Here is a 21391-nt window from a genome sequence, read left to right as displayed (position 1 = left end):
CCAGGATTTACTCATTTAAATATCAATAAAACCAAATGAGTGCTAACAGCATACACACAGGCACAGTGGTACAGGATCACACATTGCTTGTAGTGTTAGCTCAAGTTATGTGAACAGTCAATAAGGCTGGCTCATGCAAATAGTTTTCCATGCATTCTGCCTCAAGTGTCATCTTTCACTGCTGTGGGTTTCAGTCATCATTTTTCAGTACAGATATGGAAAGTTCTTAAAAAGTGTACTCAAGTAAAAGTCCAATTTAGGCTTATACAATGTATTAAAACAAAAGATGAAATAATGGCTTAAGTAAGTAAATGTTTACTAGTGTTAATATTGCATTGACTAATTCAGCAAGAGCCAGTCTCAAGTCTGGATAAATGAAGAGATATGCATCAAGGAGGGCATCTGGTGTGATACACAATTTGTCTTAAAAGTGTTTTGAATTATTTGTGTATAACCGACTAGTTGACAGATGATGATTTGCTTTGGTGACTCTAAAATAAAATCTGTAATACTACACCAGCTGCTTTTTCTATAACAGGTATACTATTTTTTTCTAATTATGTTACCACTACCAAGCCCCAGTTTGCCAAGATATGACTTTTGAAAAAAAGAGTACTCGGGTACAAATATCTAGTAACTAGTAAGTATCTTTCCATCTCTGTCAAAAGCATGTGCCTTGACAATCATGTGCTTTTTTCTGTATCCATAGTTGTGCTTTTCTAAAAAAGTGCATATTAATTCATAATAGTGAAATGACTAAAGCATATTTCATTATTGCTTTTGTGAACCCAACACACAAAATGGCCAATGCTGCTGAAATGATAATGGTTGTGATACAGCAAAATGTAAACAAGTGCAAGTAAAAGCCGTATTTCTGTAGTCAGATGCATACAATTCACTGACTAAAAGAAGTGCATTTTTCTATTTAACAACTCACTGGCCTCTTTAGTAGGAACACTTTCTTATGTTAACATCAAAAGACAAAGATTCCTTAAAACATGCACAATTAAATAAACCTCCAGTTAGGCACTCCAGATCAGATAGTGGATTCTGACTGAAGATCTGGAGAGGCTTTCTTGGGGCTGCACTGAAGTTACCCACTGCTTGCGACCTCTCTGCTCTGAAGCAATAATGTGTATCTTAGTCTTCCACTACAGAACGGGTTTAACTTTTCCGGTTAATTCTCTCAACTATAAATGGTTGTTTTTTAAAATTTCAGATAGAGCAGTTATTTCTTAAATATTCAGCTAGTGCCACATTCATGCTTTATACCATAGCAACATTTCTGTTTGGCATTTAACCCATCTTTCAATTCTGTTGGGGCAACCTGTCAGGAGCAGTGAGCTAGAGCTGCTAAATACCCAGGAAACTTTCTCCAGAACTTGTGTCAAGAGCTAAGTATGGAGGATAAACCAATTGTACATGTTTTGGTTGTTAGCTGATGAATGTAGGCCTATACCAATGGCCAGTTTAATTCAAGTACTCAAATATTTTTATGTCAGCAGTAAGCGTGTGTATTTTTCATGCTAAAATTCACATTTTGTAGATCAATATCCAGTCAGGAGGACCACTTGAGTAGCTTCTCATTCAGTCTAACCACACAGGGTACAAAGTGGCACTCTGTGATAAAGTCTCCAGCAATGATGTTGAGGGTGCCTGGTTTGGCCCCTGGCGTCTGCTCTTTGACCCATTCCAGCAGCGCGGGGTACGTGGACATGACCAAATCCTTCAGTGTCTCCGTCGGGTGAGTGCAAATGTACTTCAAATCCTCTGTTAGGTTGATTCCTGTCACAAAGAAACCATCTGGGGGCGGGGGAGTGGGGGACAATGTGATATGTTAGGGTACTGGTAGTAATACTAGTACATGAAATAATGTATATTATCAATTCTTCTATCTAATAATAGTAGAAAAACATAAAATAGTAGCAAAAATTGTATTGGATAGTAGTAGCTTTTAAACGTTCCTGTTCATCTAAACTTTAGAGAAGATGCAAAAGTAAGGATATATTGTCAGTACAAATTGTTGTAGCCGTGTGTGACAAATATGCTGTGAAGTTATAGTGTGTAGTAGTAATAGTAGCAGCAGCAGCAGCAGCATCAATAGTAAATCAGATGTAAAGGTAGTGGAGCTACCTGGGCGCCCATGCTGTTTCTTCTGTTCAAACACTTCGATGAGTGACTCCGCCTTGCACTTATTAGCCCACCAGTACGGTATATGAGGCCACAGCTCAGAGTGATAGCCTGACATGTTATGTTCATAGGACACAATCACCTGGTATCCCATCGACCACAGGTTACGTAGGGTTAACTGCTCCTGGAATTAAATACAATTCATAAAGACAAGGCAAATTAATTACTCTAGCCCCCAAGGAAATTGACAGCAGTTGTCTGAAAGCGCTATCTAGTAAACAAAAAAGGTGAAAATAAGCACTTCTGCAACAACTAGGTATGAAACATTTGTCCTCTCAAAGTTTATTCTGCAATGCTCTGTTTTGGTTAGTTTATTTGCTTATTGTACTAGACTAGTAAGAAAACTGGACTAGTACTAGTAAATATAGAAGATGTAGGATGTTGTTTTTACCCCATTTGCAAATATCTTTTTCTTATTTCAACCTAAAATGTCTTCAAGCCAGTCAGAAATTCATTCAGCAATTTAATATTAACAATAATTTATGACCTTACTGACATTATGGTTGTAAATAAATAAAAGAAAATTTTAAAAAAATGTATAAAACTGCTCACAAAGACATACATTATCTGTTGAAATTCATTTTAATTCAATTCATTTTATTTTTGTAACGCCCAAAATCACAACAACAGTTGTCTCGAAGGACGTTCATGTTTTGGTTGATGGGGAAAACCGGAGTACCCGGATGAAACCCATCCAGACACGGGGAGAAACATACAAAACTCCACACAGAAAGGCCTGGGCGACCCGGGGATCGAACCAAACCTTCTTGCTGTGAGGCATGAGTGTTGCCACTCAGCCACCGTGCTGCCTACACACAAAAACAAACAGGAAAATGAAATGTAGCTTCTTTGCAGTTTAGTACGTGAACTGTATATCAGTTTTTTATACCACTGGTGAAATGTGGTAATCCCTGGAAAGGTCAGTGAAGTAAGTGGAACAGCTGGGGCACCATATGGATGTACACAATGTAATGTGTTATTATGGAGATGTTGTTGATGCTATACATTCAGATGATACTCTATTGGCTTGTTTATACTATACCTTCAGATTCAGAATGCACATATTATCTCAAATATAAGTAGAGTGTGTATTCTGGGTGTCTTGCCCAAAGACACAATAACAGTACATGCTTGGGAAAATTTTAAACCAGCTACCTTCGGGGGACATCTTTACTATACTTTTATACTAATTTTGAGGAATGACAATTTACCATTGTACTCTTTCACATATCTTTGGAAAGCCATAATCTGACATAAAACCGACACTGCAATTACAACACTTACTAAATTGCTATGCCAACTGTGAATGTAAAATAGCAGAATTTCTGACCATTTTGGGGCAGATCTTGGAGGTAAAAGTGTTGCGGATGGTGGTCAACAGCAGCATGTGCAGCTCCTGGCTCAGACCTAGGAAGTGACTGAAGGAGAGGATCACCACTTCACCAGGATGAGCATCCAACCACTCCCTGATCTCCAGCAAAACAGTCTGACAAATAAAGCACAGTATATTATTTTGATGTGTGTCAAGCAGAAACATAGGTCAAATGGGAGGACTATTTTCTCTGCATCAAACTGTGCCAGTGAAGAACCTTTAGTGTAGCACCCAATGACTCCTTTCTAGATCTTGAACCAGGGATTAATGAGTATCTAGCTGGAGCACTGGTGGTTTGATGAAAAACCCTATGTATTCAGACACAGATTAGCTCTATTTAGACAAGAGATTATATTAACTGCACAGTACTAGTATTTACTAGCAAAAAACAATAATATCTGCAGAAAGGAGTTAAATTACCTGTACAGAGATGGGTGTAGTCTAATACAGTGACAGTGTGGTCTGATATAGTGATTGGTGTGGTCTAATACAGTGATGGGTGTGGTCTAATACAGTGACAGTGTGGTCTGATATAGTGATGGGCGTGGTCTGATATAGAGATGGGTGTGGTCTAATACAGTGATGGATGTGGTCTGATACAGAGATGGGTGTGGTCTAATACAGTGATGGTGTGGTCTTATATAGTGATGGGTGTGGTCTTATACAGTGATGGGCATGGTCTGATACGGTGATGGGTGTGGTCTAATGCAGTGATGGGTGTGGTCTGATACAGAGATGGGTGTGGTCTAATACAGTGATGGGCGTGGTCTGATACTGTGATGGGCGTGGTCTGATATAGTGATGGGTGTGGTCTAATACAGTGATGGGTGTGGTCTAATACAGTGATGGGTGTGGTCTAACACAGTGATGGGCGTAGTCTAATACAGTGATGGGTGTGGTCTGATACAGAGATGGGTGTGGTCTAATACAGTGATGGGCGTGGTCTGATACGGTGATGGGTGTGGTCTAATGCAGTGATGGGTGTGGTTTAATACAGTTATGGGTGTGGTCTAATACAGTGATGGGTGCGGTCTGATATAGTGATGGGTGTGGTTTAATACAGTTATGGCTACGGTCTTATACAGTGATGGATGTGGTCTAATACAGTGATGGGTGTGGTCTAATACAGCGATAGGTGTGGTTTAATACAGTTATGGGTGTGGTCTAATACAGTGATGGGTGTGGTCTAATACAGTGATGGGTGTGGTCTTATACAGTGATGGGTGTGGTCTAATACTGTGATGGGTGTGGTCTTATACAGTGATGGGTGTGGTCTTATACAGTGATGGGTGTGGTCTAATACTGTGATGGGTGTGGTCTTATACAGTGATGGGTGTGGTCTTATACAGTGATGGGTGTGGTCTAATACTGTGACGGGTGTGGTCTTATACAGTGATGGGTGTGGTCTTATACAGTGATGGGTGTGGTCTAATACTGTGATGGGTGTGGTCTTATACAGTGATGGGTGTGGTCTTATACAGTGATGGGTGTGGTCTAATACTGTGACGGGTGTGGTCTTATACAGTGATGGGTGTGGTCTTATACAGTGATGGGTGTGGTCTTTACCTGTACAGTTACGGTGGTGTAGACTCCGTGGTAGAAGTACAAGTCAGTTGAGGGGTCATTAGGTCGATGTGCAATTCTGAGGTCGCAGTATCGGATCCCACAGTCCAGCTGCTGCTTTATGTTGTACTCCTGAATACAATATGAACAATACGTTTATACATTATAAGACATAACTGTATCTTTTAACAGGGTTGGTAATTAAAGTACTATTAGTATATTATAATAGACATTCTAATAGGCCAGCCAACAAAAATTTGGGGGCTCAGGAAAAGAAGTCTCACATGGGACTCCCTCCAATACTCTACTCCAGTGGTTCTTAACCTGGGTTCGATCGAACCCTAGGGGTTCGGTGAGTCAGTCCCAGGGGTTCCGCGGAGGTCAAGACACGCACCCGACTCATATGATTCGCAGACTGCGAGCGTCTCCAGACTCTGGCCGTGTCCTAATTTGACAAATGCACCCTTTGCTGTGCCTATCAAACACTGCTCCCTCCAAGCTGCGCGCGTGCTCAATTGCGCACTGCTGACACGGTCTCCGCGCACAGAAAATCTGTGCTGCGCACAAAAAAATCGAACCGGACTTGAAAATAAAATAAACACAACAATTCATTCTGCGCTATTTTTCAGTGTGAGTCAGTGAGTGTGACCGGGGACGAGCTGCTCCAACCAGTTTTGTGATTCACATACGTATTTGCGCAGCTCATCAACGCCATTGACAGGCGTCCTCATGTCCCGCTCCCAGCGTTTCAGCTGATGTGGCCGATGTGGAGTGAAGACTCGCTAATGATTCTAAGTGTTTAACCCCTTAACGTTCCGACGGCCCGCCCTCGGGCAAAGATCCGCGCGTAAAATTACGCGCGCGTAATTGCGTAATTTTACGCACTGTTTTGCAACAGTTTTGCGTTTTAAACATGACGAAACGGACAAAACAAAGGAAGTACGCGACCGAGGACACTGTGGATGTTTGTACAAGTTAAACTAGAGGCATCTCGGACCCGGAGCGGTTCGTGGAACCGAGTGAAGATCTCACGACAGACTGAGGAGCAGAGGACCTTATGTGCTGATGGACTGGATGCTGTTCCTGATCGGAAAGCGTGGTTTATTCTGCTGTTGACTTAATTGTGGGTCAAATGTGTATTATGTGTAATCATTAGCATTAGCTAATGCCAATCTGTGCCCCCCCCTCCGACTACCAATCATTCACTCACACACCACTTTGTGAAGTGTCTTGCCTAAGGACACAATGACAAAACTAAAGACACAATGACAGAAGTTGGTCCGAGCGGGACTCGATCCTCCAACCTCTGTCACGGAATCAGAATCAGAATCAGAATCAGAATCAGAATCAGAAGACTTTTATTGCCATAGTCTGTGAACACAGTTCACAAACTAGGAACTTGATACGGTGAAAAAGTGCAACATAAACACACTGAATAAATACAAATACAAATAAGAGCATGCACAAAGTTAAAAAGATATGCTTAAAAAAATCAAATGAAATACTTAAAGGGAAAAAATATGTACAATAGCAGCATCAGAACAACAGTGCAAAGTGGCTTATTAAAGTGACCGGTGTTATAAAGTGTCCAGTTTAGTGCAGATATTATAGAGTGTTCATGAGACAAACAGCAGAGGGGAAGAAACTGTTCTTATGGCGAGAGGTTCTGGTCCCAATGGACCGTAGCCTCCTGCCAGAGGGAAGTGGCTCAAATAGTCCATGTCCAGGGTGAGAGGTGTCAGCTGCTATACGGCCTGCTTGCCCCCGAGTCCTGGAGACGTACAGGTCCTGTATAGATGGAAGGCTGCAGCCAATCACCTTCTCAGCAGAGCGCACAATGCGCTGCAGTCTCTGTCTGTCCCTGGCAGTGGCCCCAGCGAACCACACAGTGATGGAGGAGGTGAGGATGGACTCAATGATGGCCGTGTAAAACTGCACCATCATCTGGACTGGCAGCTTGCGTTTCCTCAGCTGCCGCAGGTGGAACATCCTCTGCTGGGCTTTCTTGATGAGGGAGCTGATGGTCGGCTCCCACTTGAGATCCTGGGTGATGCAGGTGCCCAGGAAGCGGAAAGAGTCCACAGTGGTGATGGGGGAGTCCGTCAGGGTGAGGGGAGGCAGGGGGGCTGTGACTTTCCTGAAGTCCACGATCATCTCCACTGTCTTCTGGGCGTTGAGCTCCAGGTTGTTGCTGCTGCACCAGGACACCAGCCGGTCCACCTCCCTCCTGTAGGCAGACTCATCGCTGTCCGAGATGAGTCCGATGAGGGTGGTGTCATCCGCAAACTTAACCAGTTTGACGGAGTCGTGGCTGGAGGTGCAGCAGTTGGTGTACAGGGAGAAGAGCAGGGGAGAAAGTACACAGCCCTGTGGAGATCCTGTGCTGATAGTCCGAGTGTCCGAGACATTCTTCCCCAGCCGCACGCGCTGTCTCCTGTCTGTCAGGAAGTCAGTGATCCACCTGCAGGTGGAGTCAGGCACGTTGAGCTGAGCGAGCTTGTCCTGGAGCAGAGCAGGGAGGATGGTGTTGAATGCAGAGCTGAAGTCCACAAACAGGATCCTGGCGTAGGTTCCCGGGGAGTCCAGATGCTGGAGGATGAAGTGAAGGGCCAGGTTAATGGCATCGTCCACAGACCGATTGGCTCTGTAGGCAAACTGCAGAGGGTCCAGGAGGGGGGAGGTGAAGGACTTGAGGTGGTGCAGGACCAGGCGCTCAAATGACTTCATGACTACAGACGTCAGCGCCACAGGTCTGTAGTCATTAAGTCCAGTGATCCTGGGCTTCTTGGGGACGGGGACAATGGTGGACAGCTTGAAGCAGGCTGGGACATGACATGACTCCAGGGAGGTGTTAAAAATGTCCGTGAAGACAGGAGCCAGTTCCTCAGCACAGTGTCTAAGGGTGGAAGGAGAGACACCGTCTGGGCCCGCGGCCTTACGGGGATTCTGCTTCCTGAAAAGCTTAGTCACGTCCTGCTCCACAACTGTGAGGGCAGTGGGGGAGGAGGGGGGGTCCGAGGTGGGTTTGGAGGTAATGTCCATGATGGTGGGGGAGGAGGGGGAGGGGTGTGAAACTTCAAACCTCGCATAAAAGCCGTTTAACTTTTCTGCTAGTTGTTTGTTGTCCACGGCGGGAGGGGCTTTGGGCCTGTAGTTGGTGATTTGCCTAAGCCCTCTCCAAACAGAAGCAGAGTCGTTGGTGGAGAATTGCTGCTCCAGACGTGTATTGTATTTCGCTTTAGCCTTTTCCACCTCTTTGCTAAACACATACTTGCAACGCCTGTAGCCTTCACGATCTCCTGCCCTGAAAGCCATCTCCTTTTCCCTCCTCAAATGTCTAAGTCTGGGTGTGAACCAGGGTTTGTCATTGTTAAAAGTCACCCTGGTGCATGATGGAATGATGCTGTCCTCACAGAACTGAATGTATGACGTCACAGTGTCTGTGTACTCATCCAAACTGTCTGTGGCAGCCTTAAACACATCCCAGTCTGTAGTGTCCAAACACGTGCGAAGCTCCTCCACAGCCTCACTGGTCCACTTCTTAGAAGTCCTCACAGCAGGTTTGGAGAGTTTCAGCCGTTGTTTGTAAGCAGGGATGAGGTGAACCATGACGTGATCAGAGTATCCTAGAGCAGCGCGGGGCACGGCTCTGTAGGCTCCACTGACCGTTGTGTAACAGTGATCCAGCGTCTTCTGCTCTCTCGTCGGGCAATTAATAAACTGTTTATATTTGGGTAGTTCCTGGCTCAGATTTCCCTTATTAAAATCCCCCAGGATGATCAGTAAAGAGTCCGGGAAGGTTCGCTCCACATCCAGAATCTGCTCCGCGAGCACGCGCTGGGCCTCGTGCGTGTCCGCGCACGGAGGGATGTAAACAGCGGCCAGAATGAATGAAGTGAACTCACGTGGAGAATAGAAAGGCCTACAGTTAATGAAAAGATATTCCACGGCGGGAGAGCAGTGTTGGGAGATCACAGTCACATCCGTACACCAGGCGTTGTTGATGAAGAAACAGACACCTCCACCTTTCGTCTTTCCCCCGGAGAGTCCCCGTTGTCTGTCCGCGCGGAGGAGTTGGAATCCCTCCAGTTGAAGCGCACAGTCCGGGATACGCTCATTGAGCCATGTCTCCGTGAAGCATAAGACGCAAGAGGAAGAGAAGTCTTTGTTTCTCCTCATCAGCAGCGCCAGTTCGTCCGTCTTGTTGCTGAGTGAGCGAACGTTAGACAGGAAAATTCCAGGTAGGGGCGTGCGAGCGCCGCGTCTCCGGAGGCGCACCAAGGCCCCTGCCCGCTTTCCTCGTCTTCGGCGTCTCACTCTTTTGGCCAAAGAGTGAACAAAATCTACTGCAGGAACTAAAAAGACCGGCAGTAGATCGACAGGAGTGGTAGTTCAGGATAAGAGCTCTTCACGGGTGTAAGAGCACGCGAACACAGGACAAACGCACAAAAACAAAAAACACACAGCGCACCAAATCACCAGGGCGACCGTACGTGGCGCCATCTTTTTTCTGGGGTTTGACTGTCACACTGTCAAACCCCTGTCTGTGTGAATGACTGTCACACTGTCACATGTACAGTGTATTTCTAGTTTCCAGTGTGTGTTTGTTCACACAATAGCAGTGTGTGGTTTGTGAATATATATATTATTTTATTTACAAAAACACATTATATATTGTGTTTTGATATGATATATAAATGTACAGTAATAGAGCAGCTGGGTGTGCAGATACAGATTCCTCTCAGTATGTATTGGTCATTGAATACTGTCACTTCGAACGGCATAAAAACATAAAACAACATAAAAACGAAGAAAAGGAACAGACTTTGCTGTGAAAATGACATGTGAGGCACTTGCCAAGGGGGAAGCCCTGCATTTCTGAACTGGTCTCTCAAAGGCAACAGCAGAAGTCACACTGATTTGCAGCAAATATTCATTATTATTGTAGCCTGGTGGAAATTAGGTGATGGGTGTGTGTTAAAATGTTAAAAATAATAAATAGCATAAATACAATAAGTTCATTATTGGAAAACATAAGGTTAAAAATAATTTCAGTGTGGTAGTGTTAAAAAAGGTCATGTCTTTGTGAAAAGGTATGTATGTAATGTGTTGTGAGTTCATACATTGTATTGGTTTTATTCTTTGAACACAGTGATGTTAATGCACGATTTATTTTGTGCACCAGTTAAACACACATATGGCTTGAATTTGAAAAAAATTATATTTTATCTTTCAATAAAGAAGGGTTTGGTGAATGTGCATATGAAACTGGTGGGGTTTAGTACCTCCAACAAGGTGAAGAACCACTGCTCCTTGACATCTAGTACTATCACAATTCAGTGCAGCTACTGCTAATTTGGTTAACACTGGTCATTTTATTGTTTATATGTAAAGCACTTTGGCACGCCTTTGTTTGTAAATGAACTTGTATCAAATAGCTTGGCTGTGTCTGCTGCCATCACCACTACTTTAAGTACTAGTTTATTTGAACTCACATAGACACCAAGGAAAAACTATTACCTGCGCTACAGCCCACTTGTAGACAAAAGGCCTGATGAGGGGCTTCATGTATTTGTCCAGCTTTTGGAGCATGTCCGGCTGCAGCAGGTCCATTGGGGAGCGATCATTCATGTCTAGGCAGTAGGTGATGGCATTGTGGCTGCCTGAATCAGAAACATGTTGTAATAGCAATAAACCATTTGGCTAAGGGTAGAATCTTACAATGTAGATATAGACAAAATATTCTTTCCAGGCGCAGGTTAACATTAGTTTTGAGTCTGACAAATAAAGAATTTGTTATATTATATTGTATTATAATTATATTATAATATTAAAAATCATTAAAATAAGCATACACTTTTGATAATAGAAGGCTATGTCACGCTTTTGGAGGTGTTGAACCTACCCTGAAACATTATCAAACCATGCATTATGACAAGCCTTTGTTCACATTTTAAGTACCGTAATAATCATTAGTAAAGGAAATTTTGAAATCCATTGGGACATCCTGGATAAATGAAAGTAAAATAGAAATAAGCAATGCTAAAAACAGGAATAGTGTACCTGGGATAGCAAGGTGATAAAGTGGGATATCCCACAGAGGAGGGGGCAGGAGGGACATCCATCTGTCCATGGGCAGCTCAGCCAGACTCCACTCACTCATTCCAGACACCAGCATTGATGACATAAGCCTGGAGTCACATTTGTACAACATTTCATTCACTGAATGGGGTGAAGTGTCTATGTAGAAGACCTACACAGGCACACAGGTAAGCTGCAGTGTGATTACAGCTAACAATTTGTCTAATTTTGTCACTGAACCCCTTCAAATATTTGTTGGGATTTTTGACAAATTAAAAATGATTAGAAGCAATGATCAACGCTGCAGTGATGATAGCCTACTGTTTGCACACATTGAGCCATCTCTTGTGTGATTTGTTATTCTTAATGCATTATGGTTCTGAAGACAGTGGTTGCATTAGAGGTTTTTCATGAGTCACTTTGTATTCAGACTAAACAGGGCAGTTGAGAGCTTGCCCTCCACTGTCCCATTGCAGACACACTTACTTGCTGCGTTTGCTCCGTCCTGAACCAGCCGATAGAGTCTATCAGGGGGAATGTGATGACTACACTTTAAACCGTGCGCCCCACAAAGTGCCCCATCCGAGCGCCTCTCCAGACCTCACAGCGGCTCTCTGAAACATATTTGCGCTTGGCTGTCCTCTTCTCATCTCTTCCACCTGTCTCCATCTAGATGCTGCTGTCGCCGGCTCATAAATGTCATCATCCTTTATTACAATAACGTTGTGTCCTTTGTCCTGGTTAGTGTTTGTCGCCGTGGCCAGGTGGGGCACGCTGTCAGGACGGTCCCGGTGTGTTAGCGGCGGTATGCGTCTGTTCCGAGCTGCTGCAATTATACAAAAGAAAAGGCGGAACCGCGCAGATCAGCAGAGGCGCAGCGAGGCGCTTCTCTTAAAGGACCCGAGCGCAGTCCACTCCTACAGGACAGGGGCATGCAACTTTCTCTGCTTTTTTTTTTTTTTTTTTTTCAGTTCACACTTAATCATGAACATGTCGATGCAGCCACAACATCCTCCATCCACGGATCATTAGACTGAAGAATCACTTCAGGAGAACAAAAAATGAGCCTACTTTTCGTTTATACAATCTATTCTAATCAGCAGGCATTCCCTAAGTCATGCCAACTTGTTTCCCAATAATAATGAAGTCATTAATTTTTCCTTCTGTGCCCTGGAAAGCCTCAAAAGTACAAATATTAGCCTAGAAACTGACCTGCATGAGTATAAGTATAAGTTTTAAGTTACTTTTTCCATCTGCATTTAAATAGTCTCCTTTAAAAGTGCTTAGGTGTCTTTGTGGATAATAGAAGGGGTTATGTGTGGAGCCCAGGACTAATTGACTCTAGTGTGTATTGATTAAAGCTTCACTTAGTTTTACTTAGCTTCTTCAGCAGGTCAATAAACCCTGAAACTGCACTGGTCAGAGCAGTAAGAACAACTAAAATCACAGAATGCCAACTAGACCTAGACTTGTGAATGCACGGGGCTAGTGTTGGCAGTGTAATTTAGCCTATTTGACATTGATGTTTTATTCATTTTTTTTATTCTAGCTTTTCCTCATAGGATATAACAAATTAAGACTAAGATGACTATGACATATTCATGACATTCAAAGCATATTAAAAAAGTTAGATGAGCTATTGAAATGTCACAAAGAGCTGCATCAGCACAATGAACAAAAACACACTGATTTAAACTTTTTATTTTTAAAATGGCCAAAAAGGGGAAGTATAACATGAAATGGCTTTGTGGCATTTGTAAACTGGTAAAGCATCATACAGTCTTCAGTCATACTACAGTCATAGCTCAACCTCATGACAACAAAAATATGAACAGAACAGAGAAATGTTTGGCAGAAATAACTTAAAACAGTTGAACAAGTGGCCAACATTAAAGGATCATTTAGCTTTTAGCAAACCTGTAGTGAGATTGGTTGAGTAAGTTTAAAGAAATGTGATTAGTGTTTTTGTATAGTGCTTTAAAGGACAACTGCATTGAACCTTTTACTGTTGAAGCCCTCAGTGAGAACATTGATCTGGTTTAGTCTTGATTTCAGTTCAGTCCAGTAATGGTATATAATTGTCTATTTATAAACCAATTTTTTTTTTTTTTTCCGTAGAACAATCAGGGAATACAGCTTTTTATGTCTGGACTGCTTCAGTGAAAATTGTATCAGCTTCCATAGGATATTAGAGATTATCCTATGGAAACCAAATAATTTAAAGTTGGCATTAGGTAAGAAAAGATGCATAACCAGCGGTGCTTAAAATACAAAATACTGTTTTATCACTATATTGTTTTAGATCACGTTTTACTTGATTTCTTGATTTGAATTCTTTATTATTGCGGTTTGTGCTGCCTAGAAATGCTTAGGATTATAACAAGATGTCTAAAAACAATTTAAACGATTGAAATATGGTTAGTTCTCATAACAACCATAACTTTGTCCATGCAAATATGTTCAACTTGGCCCTTAACACTTTGAATGCAACAATGGTCTTCAATGGTATACATAAAAAGGCATTTGTGTTTTGAAACCAACACAAAACAAGAAAAAGTCATTCAGTCTGTAGAAAAATGTGTACAAAACATTTCAGGTGAACAATTTGTAAAAATACTTTGAAACATCAGATGAGTTCAACACTTTATGTACAGCAGTATCTTGTAAGGCAAATTTAGTTACCTACTAATGAAAGAGTACAATTTGAACAGATTACTGGCCAATTGACACATAGGTGTTTTTAGAAAAAGTCATCTCTGTCACAACTTTAAGTCCAATTATAGTCCTGACTCCCAAGAGAAGAAAAGGCAGCAATGATTCTCAAGACTCTATGGAACAATTTTTTTTTTTTTTTATCATCAGAACTCAAACTCTATGATCTAATCCAGGAACAGACCTCTTAAAACCAATCATGAGAATTTTTTGGCCATTTGCAGGGCCTTTTTGGAAGACTAACCCAAGACTACTGCAACAGTTGTCACCTCTGCCTGGGCTGTCTGGAGCTAAAAGCTTGCTTGCCTCTGCTTAAGCCCTTCCCAGAGTTTACTTTGGGTCCGTCCAGTGACAGTATCCTCTGCTGTTTGTGCCTACCTTTCGCCTCTGTCTCTGAATCACTGAGCTCCAAGTCAGGACAGTAGCCATCACTATCCCGAGTGCCTTTAACTGCATGTCCCGAAATAGCTTTGGTACATAGTCCTTCTTTAGTTGTTCCTTTTTTGGACAGATTTTCAGTGTTCATGTCTTCGGTTGCCCTGACTAAACTGATTGTAGCTTCTTTGAATGACTTCCCAAAATGCTCCATTGCAACTTTTCTAAAACTAGCCTTCTCCAGTGCTTTGTTTGCTTCTGTGTTGCTTTTTGTCTGGCAAGAGTTGTCCATTTGTGCAACATATTTCTCCAAAACCCCATTCAATTTGGTCTTGCACCCTTTGCTGTCCTTGTTATGTTTTCCATTGGATGAGTGGCCTTGAAGAGCAGCGTGCAGTGCTAATGGTTTACCAGACGGTTTCGCTTTTTTGTTTGATGCAGACAACAGGCCATTGGTGCGCTCCTCTTTCTGATTTCGGGAGTGGAGAAGAGGTTTGCCCTGTCCCAGCCCCTCTCCCAATCCCTGATCCGTGACATTTAAACTGTTATCTAGACACAAAGGACCGTTGGCTGATTTATTATTCGAGTTTCCATTTTGACTTGTTGATTTGGGCATTTTGAGCTTCAGTGTTATACGAGGAGTACAGCGAAAGAGTGTGTTCTCTGCTGGGAACGACGCTGGAAGACCTGCAGATGAACATATGGTAACTATAATAAGGAATAATCAAAGCTGTGATTTGTCTTGTTTGCCATTTCAGAGCAAACGCACACAAAAAAAAACAGTACAGTTTAGTCTCATTCCTCACATGACTTTACAAAAGAATCTGTAATATAGTCCTATCTTTTAATATTTGACCCTAAAAATAAACATAAAATATACATTTTAAAAATATTGTTATAGCATAGTTATTAACTATAATTTTCCCTCTGATACTGTGACGGCCTACCTAAAAAAAAATCAATATAATTTTTTTTAATCATCCTCTTACCTGCTGAGAATTCTTGGTCCATGAGTTTAACATGAAGACTGAACATCTGCTCCTGTGCCTTACTCTGTAGCAGCTTCAGCTTCTCTCGACGGCTCACCATGTAGCACAGGTTTCTCACCTGAAAACCACAAAAGATTTTAAATGTATGAATAGATACAGTATTAATACATGTAGAATATATAGAATCACCACAGTATCCATCATGTTCATTGATAACATATTTTCTAATCTCCCACTACAATAAGAGTATTAAGTTGGTCTCCATTCTATAAAAGACTATATCAGGATGCACATTTTAAAAGGCCTAACAACAGCTAACATTACTTGCAAATATTACCACATCAACTATATCTGACATGTTCTGGTCCCTGCAATGAGGTAAAAATATATGGTGGGAAAATTAACCAACTTGAGCCTTGGATGTGTCTAACAGTCGTATTACAACTTTAGAGAGTTTTTGAGTTTTAGGGAATATTATAAAACTTAACATTTATAGTGTATGCTGAACATAATGACTGACTGGAAATTAATTATCTTCACAAAGATATCAGACACCAGTCTTTGGTTGTGTGCTAAAGACTTGATCCCAAAATAATGTATACAAGTCCATATAAAGTTTATTGCCTTGTACGAGTGATGGTAGATAAACCCACTGATCGACTGACCAGCCACGAGTGTTAGCACAGTTGTTTTTGGCTTCTTCCTTGTGAGTGTGAAGTGTAAAGTGACTGTAAAAGTAGCTTGCAGGTAAAAAAAAAACACCCCAGGGCACCCCAGATCTAAACAAATGGCAGTGTGGATATGGCTCACCCTCTCCAGGTCCTGCCTGAGGTGCATGAACATCCTCATGCGTGTGTGGATACTGTCCTCCTGTGGCTGCAGCACTAAGTTCTCCTCCTCCTCTGCAGGGGGCAGCAATGCTTTGTTGAAGTTGTTTTTCCTCTTGAGTTTCCAGTACTGATAGATGAAGTCCACCCTGCGCTCAGACAGGCTGAGGCTTTTGGCTAAGTCTTCCAGTTGAATAAGTGTGTAGAACTCCTCCTCCAGCTCCTGCAGCCTCTGAGCGCGCTGCCCACCCTTCACTGCCTCACTGGGTTTGGACCGGACCGGGCTCAGACCTGGCTCCCCACACTTAGGCTTGCTATGTTTAAGGCAGAAGGATTTGAATTTGACTTCGTCCCCTTCGTCCAAAATGGTTTTCATCTCGAGGCTGTGCTCAAACGCACACGTTACATGGAAGGGGATGGTGCAATTCTTCACTGAGCACTGAAGACGTACAGAAAAAACATCATAAATATAAGGCAACTAATCCAAAAGGTTATATGCTGACTAAAGCATCATGTCACAAGCATTTTGGTCTACACTCACTTGTATACATGCTCCTGTCTTTATTTTGCACAGGCTGCAGATCAGAGACCAGCGACTCGGGGGAATGTGGGATACCTTTGTAATGGGCTCCATCCTCTCAGGACAAGCAATGCTCACCTGTGAAACAAATGAATCAACAACTCAGCAGCTTTGGATATTATCACAGTATTAAGACACTAACACAGAGTTGATCATGTGAAAATATGTGAACAGATGTGACTGACCTCTGGTATCCACAGTGCACAGCTCACATGGCCCCACTTGGTCCCAGCCCGTGTGGCCTTCATGGCACCTCCTTTCTTGGGACAGAGCAGACACTGAGGGTCGATGCCCAGGACACAGGTCCGACAGAGCCAGTTACCAACTGGCACTTTAACAATCCCATAACAGGCCTAAAGCAGAAATGTGATCAGAACACAATTCACAAAAATATACAAACATATGTAGCAGTGTCAGTGCTAAATCACACTGATCTTGTGTGTAGTGCAGATCAGAAATGAGAATTTACTGTATAGTTAGAAATTCATTAAAGTTACATTTTGTATCACTATGGTGTGATTCACATAGGAAGAACCTGAGACCTACTTGCTTTGAGAGGAGTTATAGCCACTAAGCTATTGTTAATTATTGTAGAGAATCCATGAGCTGACCTGGTGCACACAGATGTTACACTTGTCACAGAAGACCATGTCGTTGCCCTCTTCGCTGTCGGGCGAGCGGCACACATCACAGATCACGTCCTCGTCATACTCGATGCCCAGACCCTCCACTGTCTCAATCGCGTGCTTCATGTTGTCATGACACTGACGCTCCAGCGCCTCTAGGGTGCGCTCTATTGTCAGCTCATCTATTGGCTCCTCCCCTGAAATACAGACAAACCAAAATACTTCAGTTTTTTATGCAATATATAAAATGGACATTTCCATTTCCATAATCCTAGCTTGTTTCAGATACATCATTTTTTAGGACAAATTGCTCCGATAGCTACCAGTTAGAGACTCAATAATAGGTAGACCACAAGTTCTTTGACACCTTAACTTTTAGCTTAAGACAAGGGCTGAGATGATGAAAATGTATTGGCTTGAAAAACACATTTTTAAATCTTTGTTTTTATTGCACAATATAGGACTTTTAACTCACCCATGTGAGCTAGCTCTTTGTTGAGGTTGTGGAGCCAGTACAAGTCCATTTCATCCAGATCATAACGACACATGGACTCTGCAAGCTCGCGGATGTTCACGTACCCCGGTTCTGTCTGGTCTGGGTTTGAGCACTGGATGTACTTCTTCTTATGAGTGTACAACACCTCTTTGGATTTGTCTGCTACAACTCTGTAATTAAAACAGATACAGTGACCACAGTAACACTTCCAGAATGATGCCTGCAAGCTGTATTCAAAACCTTTATCTCAGATACATGTTGAAATAAAAAAAAAAAAAACAGTTTTATACTTTATGGGAAATGCAATGAATGATCGTATTTTTGTTCGTCAAAATAATACGCAAATACTCCAATCACTTGGCAGTGAGCAGATTAAAACATTGTGAAATATCTCCAATGATATTATAAGTAGGGAAGTAGAGAGGGAATGAATTTATGTGACATTAATTACGACTTTTTACCGATATATATATATATATAAAATAAATAAATAATAAATCCTACCTGACTGAGGGCTGTGGGATTGTGTCTGGACTGGCCAGAACCTGCACACCCTTCTCCCACTCCTGTTTCCATGAGTCGGCCAAAAGGTAGAAGTCTTCAGGGTTAATGTGGTGAGAGTCTGGCAACTTCATGGCACTGATCAAGTCTTTTCTGAACACCTAAAAATAAAATATGTAAAATGTCACTAAAACCCACAGAGCAGCACAATGGCCTAAGAGTAAGGTTGCAGCACATGTGGCCAACCTCAGAGTTGTAAGATTGATTCCCAATTCTAATTTGAGTGTCCCTAGCTGTTGTTCTCTCCAATTTCACTACTTTTTCTAACTTTATTTTACTTTACTTACTTCAATAACCCTATAATTCACAAATGTAATAGGACTTTTATTGGAATTCCCAGAGTAGTTTATAGAAAATATTTAGTACAAATTCGCACCAACATTGTGAGACTTGACATTGCTACATATCACAAAGTTTATTCTGCTATTTCTACAATATTGATCATAAGTTGTATTCTCACTTCAGCAGGTTTCTTCTGGCTAGAGGCAGGGGTTCCCAATTTACTGCCATATTTGCTTGAAGAGCAGAAGGACGTTGAGGGACCTGGACAAATAAGACGTAGATAATCAATTCTCCTTTAAACCTATATCATATTTTGTAACCATAGTAGACTTACTCTCATTGTCAGAACTGTCACTACTGCTGGAGGACCTGATGCGTTTCATCCTGAATCATCCTGCAGAAGAGTTACACAGTGTTAACATTAAGAAACAAAATACCGGTACAAGTTAAACGTTTGTTTTGGTAAATAAACCAAACCACTCTTCTTGTGTGATACCTCACCATAAATTTCAAATGGAAGAGCATGCTAGTAGAGTTTTCAATACGTTTTTATCTGTGTAGCTTCATACCTGTAAAAACATAATATGACAGATAGGTTAAAGTACATGGCTACAGGTATGGGAGGAATATATTAAAAATGCTACATATTTACACATCATGTTGCATTGGCCTACTGAACCACTGGGTCAAACTTAGCATTATGGTTGAAGCCGCGAATACAGTGCTCTGCTTCAACAGACAGGACATGCCTTACATTCCCCTTGAGGAAGGAGGGCATGAGGGGGGAGACATGAAATATACCCTGCCCCATACCGTAGTACAGGACAAATATTTTATAAATTAAACTTTATTTATACAAGTAAAACTAATTAAGGCATTAAAAAAGTTCTAATATTATTATTACCACACTTGGCAAGTAGGGTTTTGCCACCTCATTTTGGCCCTTCAGTCTTCATCAGGGAAAACTGACATCACTTGAAGTGTAATTTATACAAGTAACTAGGGCAGTAGCAATTTAAGCAACTGACTCAAAACTGCAATATTACTGGTTATATCTAAACTCTGTTCCGGTAATTTATTTTATTATACGCCAGTAAAATTTGCATGCCGTCACGTTTACCTTTGCATGTCAGGGGTAAATTTATAGTTTCTGACAATAATTGGCTCTTTGCATCAAAAAGGTTAATGGAAACCTAATACATGCAGGACCATGAAAGAAAGCACATGGCAGAGTAAACAAAAACAAAAAAATAGTATAAAACTTTCTAACACAAATTGTAGTGTGTGAGACTACCTTTAGCTGCACATTCAAGTTAACTTGTTTCAACACTATTAGTAAACATAACAGTCAGCAAAAATGGCCTTGTGTGTATGGAAGTTGCAGCTCTATAAAATGTGACCAAATGAACCTGTGCAAGACCAATGCAACACCTATGTGCTAGTATCTAAATTGGGTATCAGTGTTCCTAAAATAACACTGAATTGCAGGCTTTGTACATTCATTCTACCACTTTATTCTACTAAACCTAAGGTAGTGAATAATATACAGTAATGCCATGATCGTGCACAACGATCTACAACAAATAGAGCAGTGGGGGGCTGGGCGGCTGCACGGGGACCGGATGTGACGTAGGGATTACAATGTGGAGCCACGGAGGGAAAAACGACTATAAAGCGTACAGTAATCCACGCTTTAAAGTCGTACCACAAGGATTATTACATATTTTGATTTGTTCAAGTGTAAAGTATTCACGAGTCACAAAATCAATGCATATAACCTGCAGGAAAGCCCGAAATAGCAATACATTGGCGCCAAATCCACGTTATACACTACGCTGTGGAGGAATCAAACATGGGCGCCACCTTTAATAATGTCACTTCCTACATAGAGCCAGTATTACACGGATTTAACCAAAATCGTGCGTAATTTAAGTAGGTGTAGTGCCAAAGGTCACCTCTCGTGTTATTAAAATCGGCCTAAAATTGATAAAGGACTGGAAAAATGGAGACTGGAGACCGTGGCCTACCTCCACATTCATGGCAAATCCTGGCACAGCATACTGTCCATGTCCACAGCCTTACCTTCACAACTCCACTCCAGATACCGACCATACTCAGGTTATAACGCGGGTACAAGCGCTTCAAATGTGGCTGCAGCTCGGTGGGTTTTGTAGTGTTTTTAAGTCTGCACAGAGGGGAGCTGTAGGGTCGCTGCTGCTTGTCCACTACGCACAGCACAACACACAACAGCTCTATTGTACCACGCCTCCCGCCGGGTCCTAAACTCCGCCCGCACACAAGCAGGGTGCGCTCGATTCTGCCACAGGCTTCGTTCGTAGAAATAAACATTACACATTACAAATGAAAAACAGTTCATTGTAATAATACCACGCTCAGATTTTAATTATTCTGCAACGATTAGAAGTACTACGAAAAAAAGTAGACTCCTCTACTGCCACCTCATGGTAACCCGCGGCTCTGGATCATAGGAGCTCCATGGCTGAGAGGAGGAGGGGCTGAGAGGAGGAGGGGGTGCTGAGAGGAGGAGGAGGGTGTGCTGAGAGGAGGAAGAGGGGGTGCTGAGAGGAGGAGGGGTGAGAGGGGGAGGAGGGGGTGCTGAGAGGAGGAGGAGGAGGGGGTGCTGAGAGGAGGAGGACGGGGTGCTGAGAGGAGGAAGAGGGGGTGCTGAGAGGAGGAGGGGTGAGAGGAGGAGGAGGAGGGGGTGCTGAGAGGAGGA

General features: G+C 42.3%; 2 protein-coding genes across 3 annotated transcripts; both read right to left on the bottom strand.

Moving 5' to 3' along the window:
* Positions 1-1371: 1371 nt before the first annotated feature.
* plcxd1 (phosphatidylinositol-specific phospholipase C, X domain containing 1) lies at positions 1372-12023 on the bottom strand. The gene is made up of 7 exons (XM_033965372.2): positions 11693-12023; positions 11189-11316; positions 10646-10788; positions 5129-5257; positions 3521-3676; positions 2134-2314; positions 1372-1803 (listed from the first exon to the last, which is right to left on the bottom strand). Exons 2-7 carry the CDS (start codon positions 11310-11312, stop codon positions 1559-1561), a joined length of 978 nt encoding a protein of 325 aa, XP_033821263.1. The 5' UTR covers positions 11313-11316; positions 11693-12023; the 3' UTR covers positions 1372-1558.
* An 868-nt stretch (positions 12024-12891) lies between these two features.
* jade3 (jade family PHD finger 3) lies at positions 12892-20928 on the bottom strand. 2 transcript variants are annotated; one of them, XM_033965433.2, is made up of 12 exons: positions 20737-20928; positions 19156-19223; positions 18989-19048; positions 18833-18915; positions 18316-18473; positions 17791-17981; positions 17301-17512; positions 16875-17042; positions 16651-16767; positions 16093-16548; positions 15283-15400; positions 12892-14980 (listed from the first exon to the last, which is right to left on the bottom strand). In XM_033965433.2, exons 3-12 carry the CDS (start codon positions 19035-19037, stop codon positions 14184-14186), a joined length of 2349 nt encoding a protein of 782 aa, XP_033821324.1. In that variant the 5' UTR covers positions 19038-19048; positions 19156-19223; positions 20737-20928; the 3' UTR covers positions 12892-14183. The 2 variants fall into 2 exon arrangements, with proteins under 2 accessions (XP_033821324.1, XP_055077264.1); XM_055221289.1 differs by having other exon boundaries at positions 20682-20748.
* Between the last annotated feature and the right edge of the window lie 463 nt (positions 20929-21391).

This window comes from Periophthalmus magnuspinnatus, chromosome 4 (assembly GCF_009829125.3).
Source record: "Periophthalmus magnuspinnatus isolate fPerMag1 chromosome 4, fPerMag1.2.pri, whole genome shotgun sequence".
Taxonomy (NCBI): Eukaryota; Metazoa; Chordata; class Actinopteri; order Gobiiformes; family Gobiidae; genus Periophthalmus; species Periophthalmus magnuspinnatus.
The sequence above is the reverse complement of the archived record's forward strand: the minus strand, read 5'-3'. Positions and strand labels throughout refer to the sequence as shown.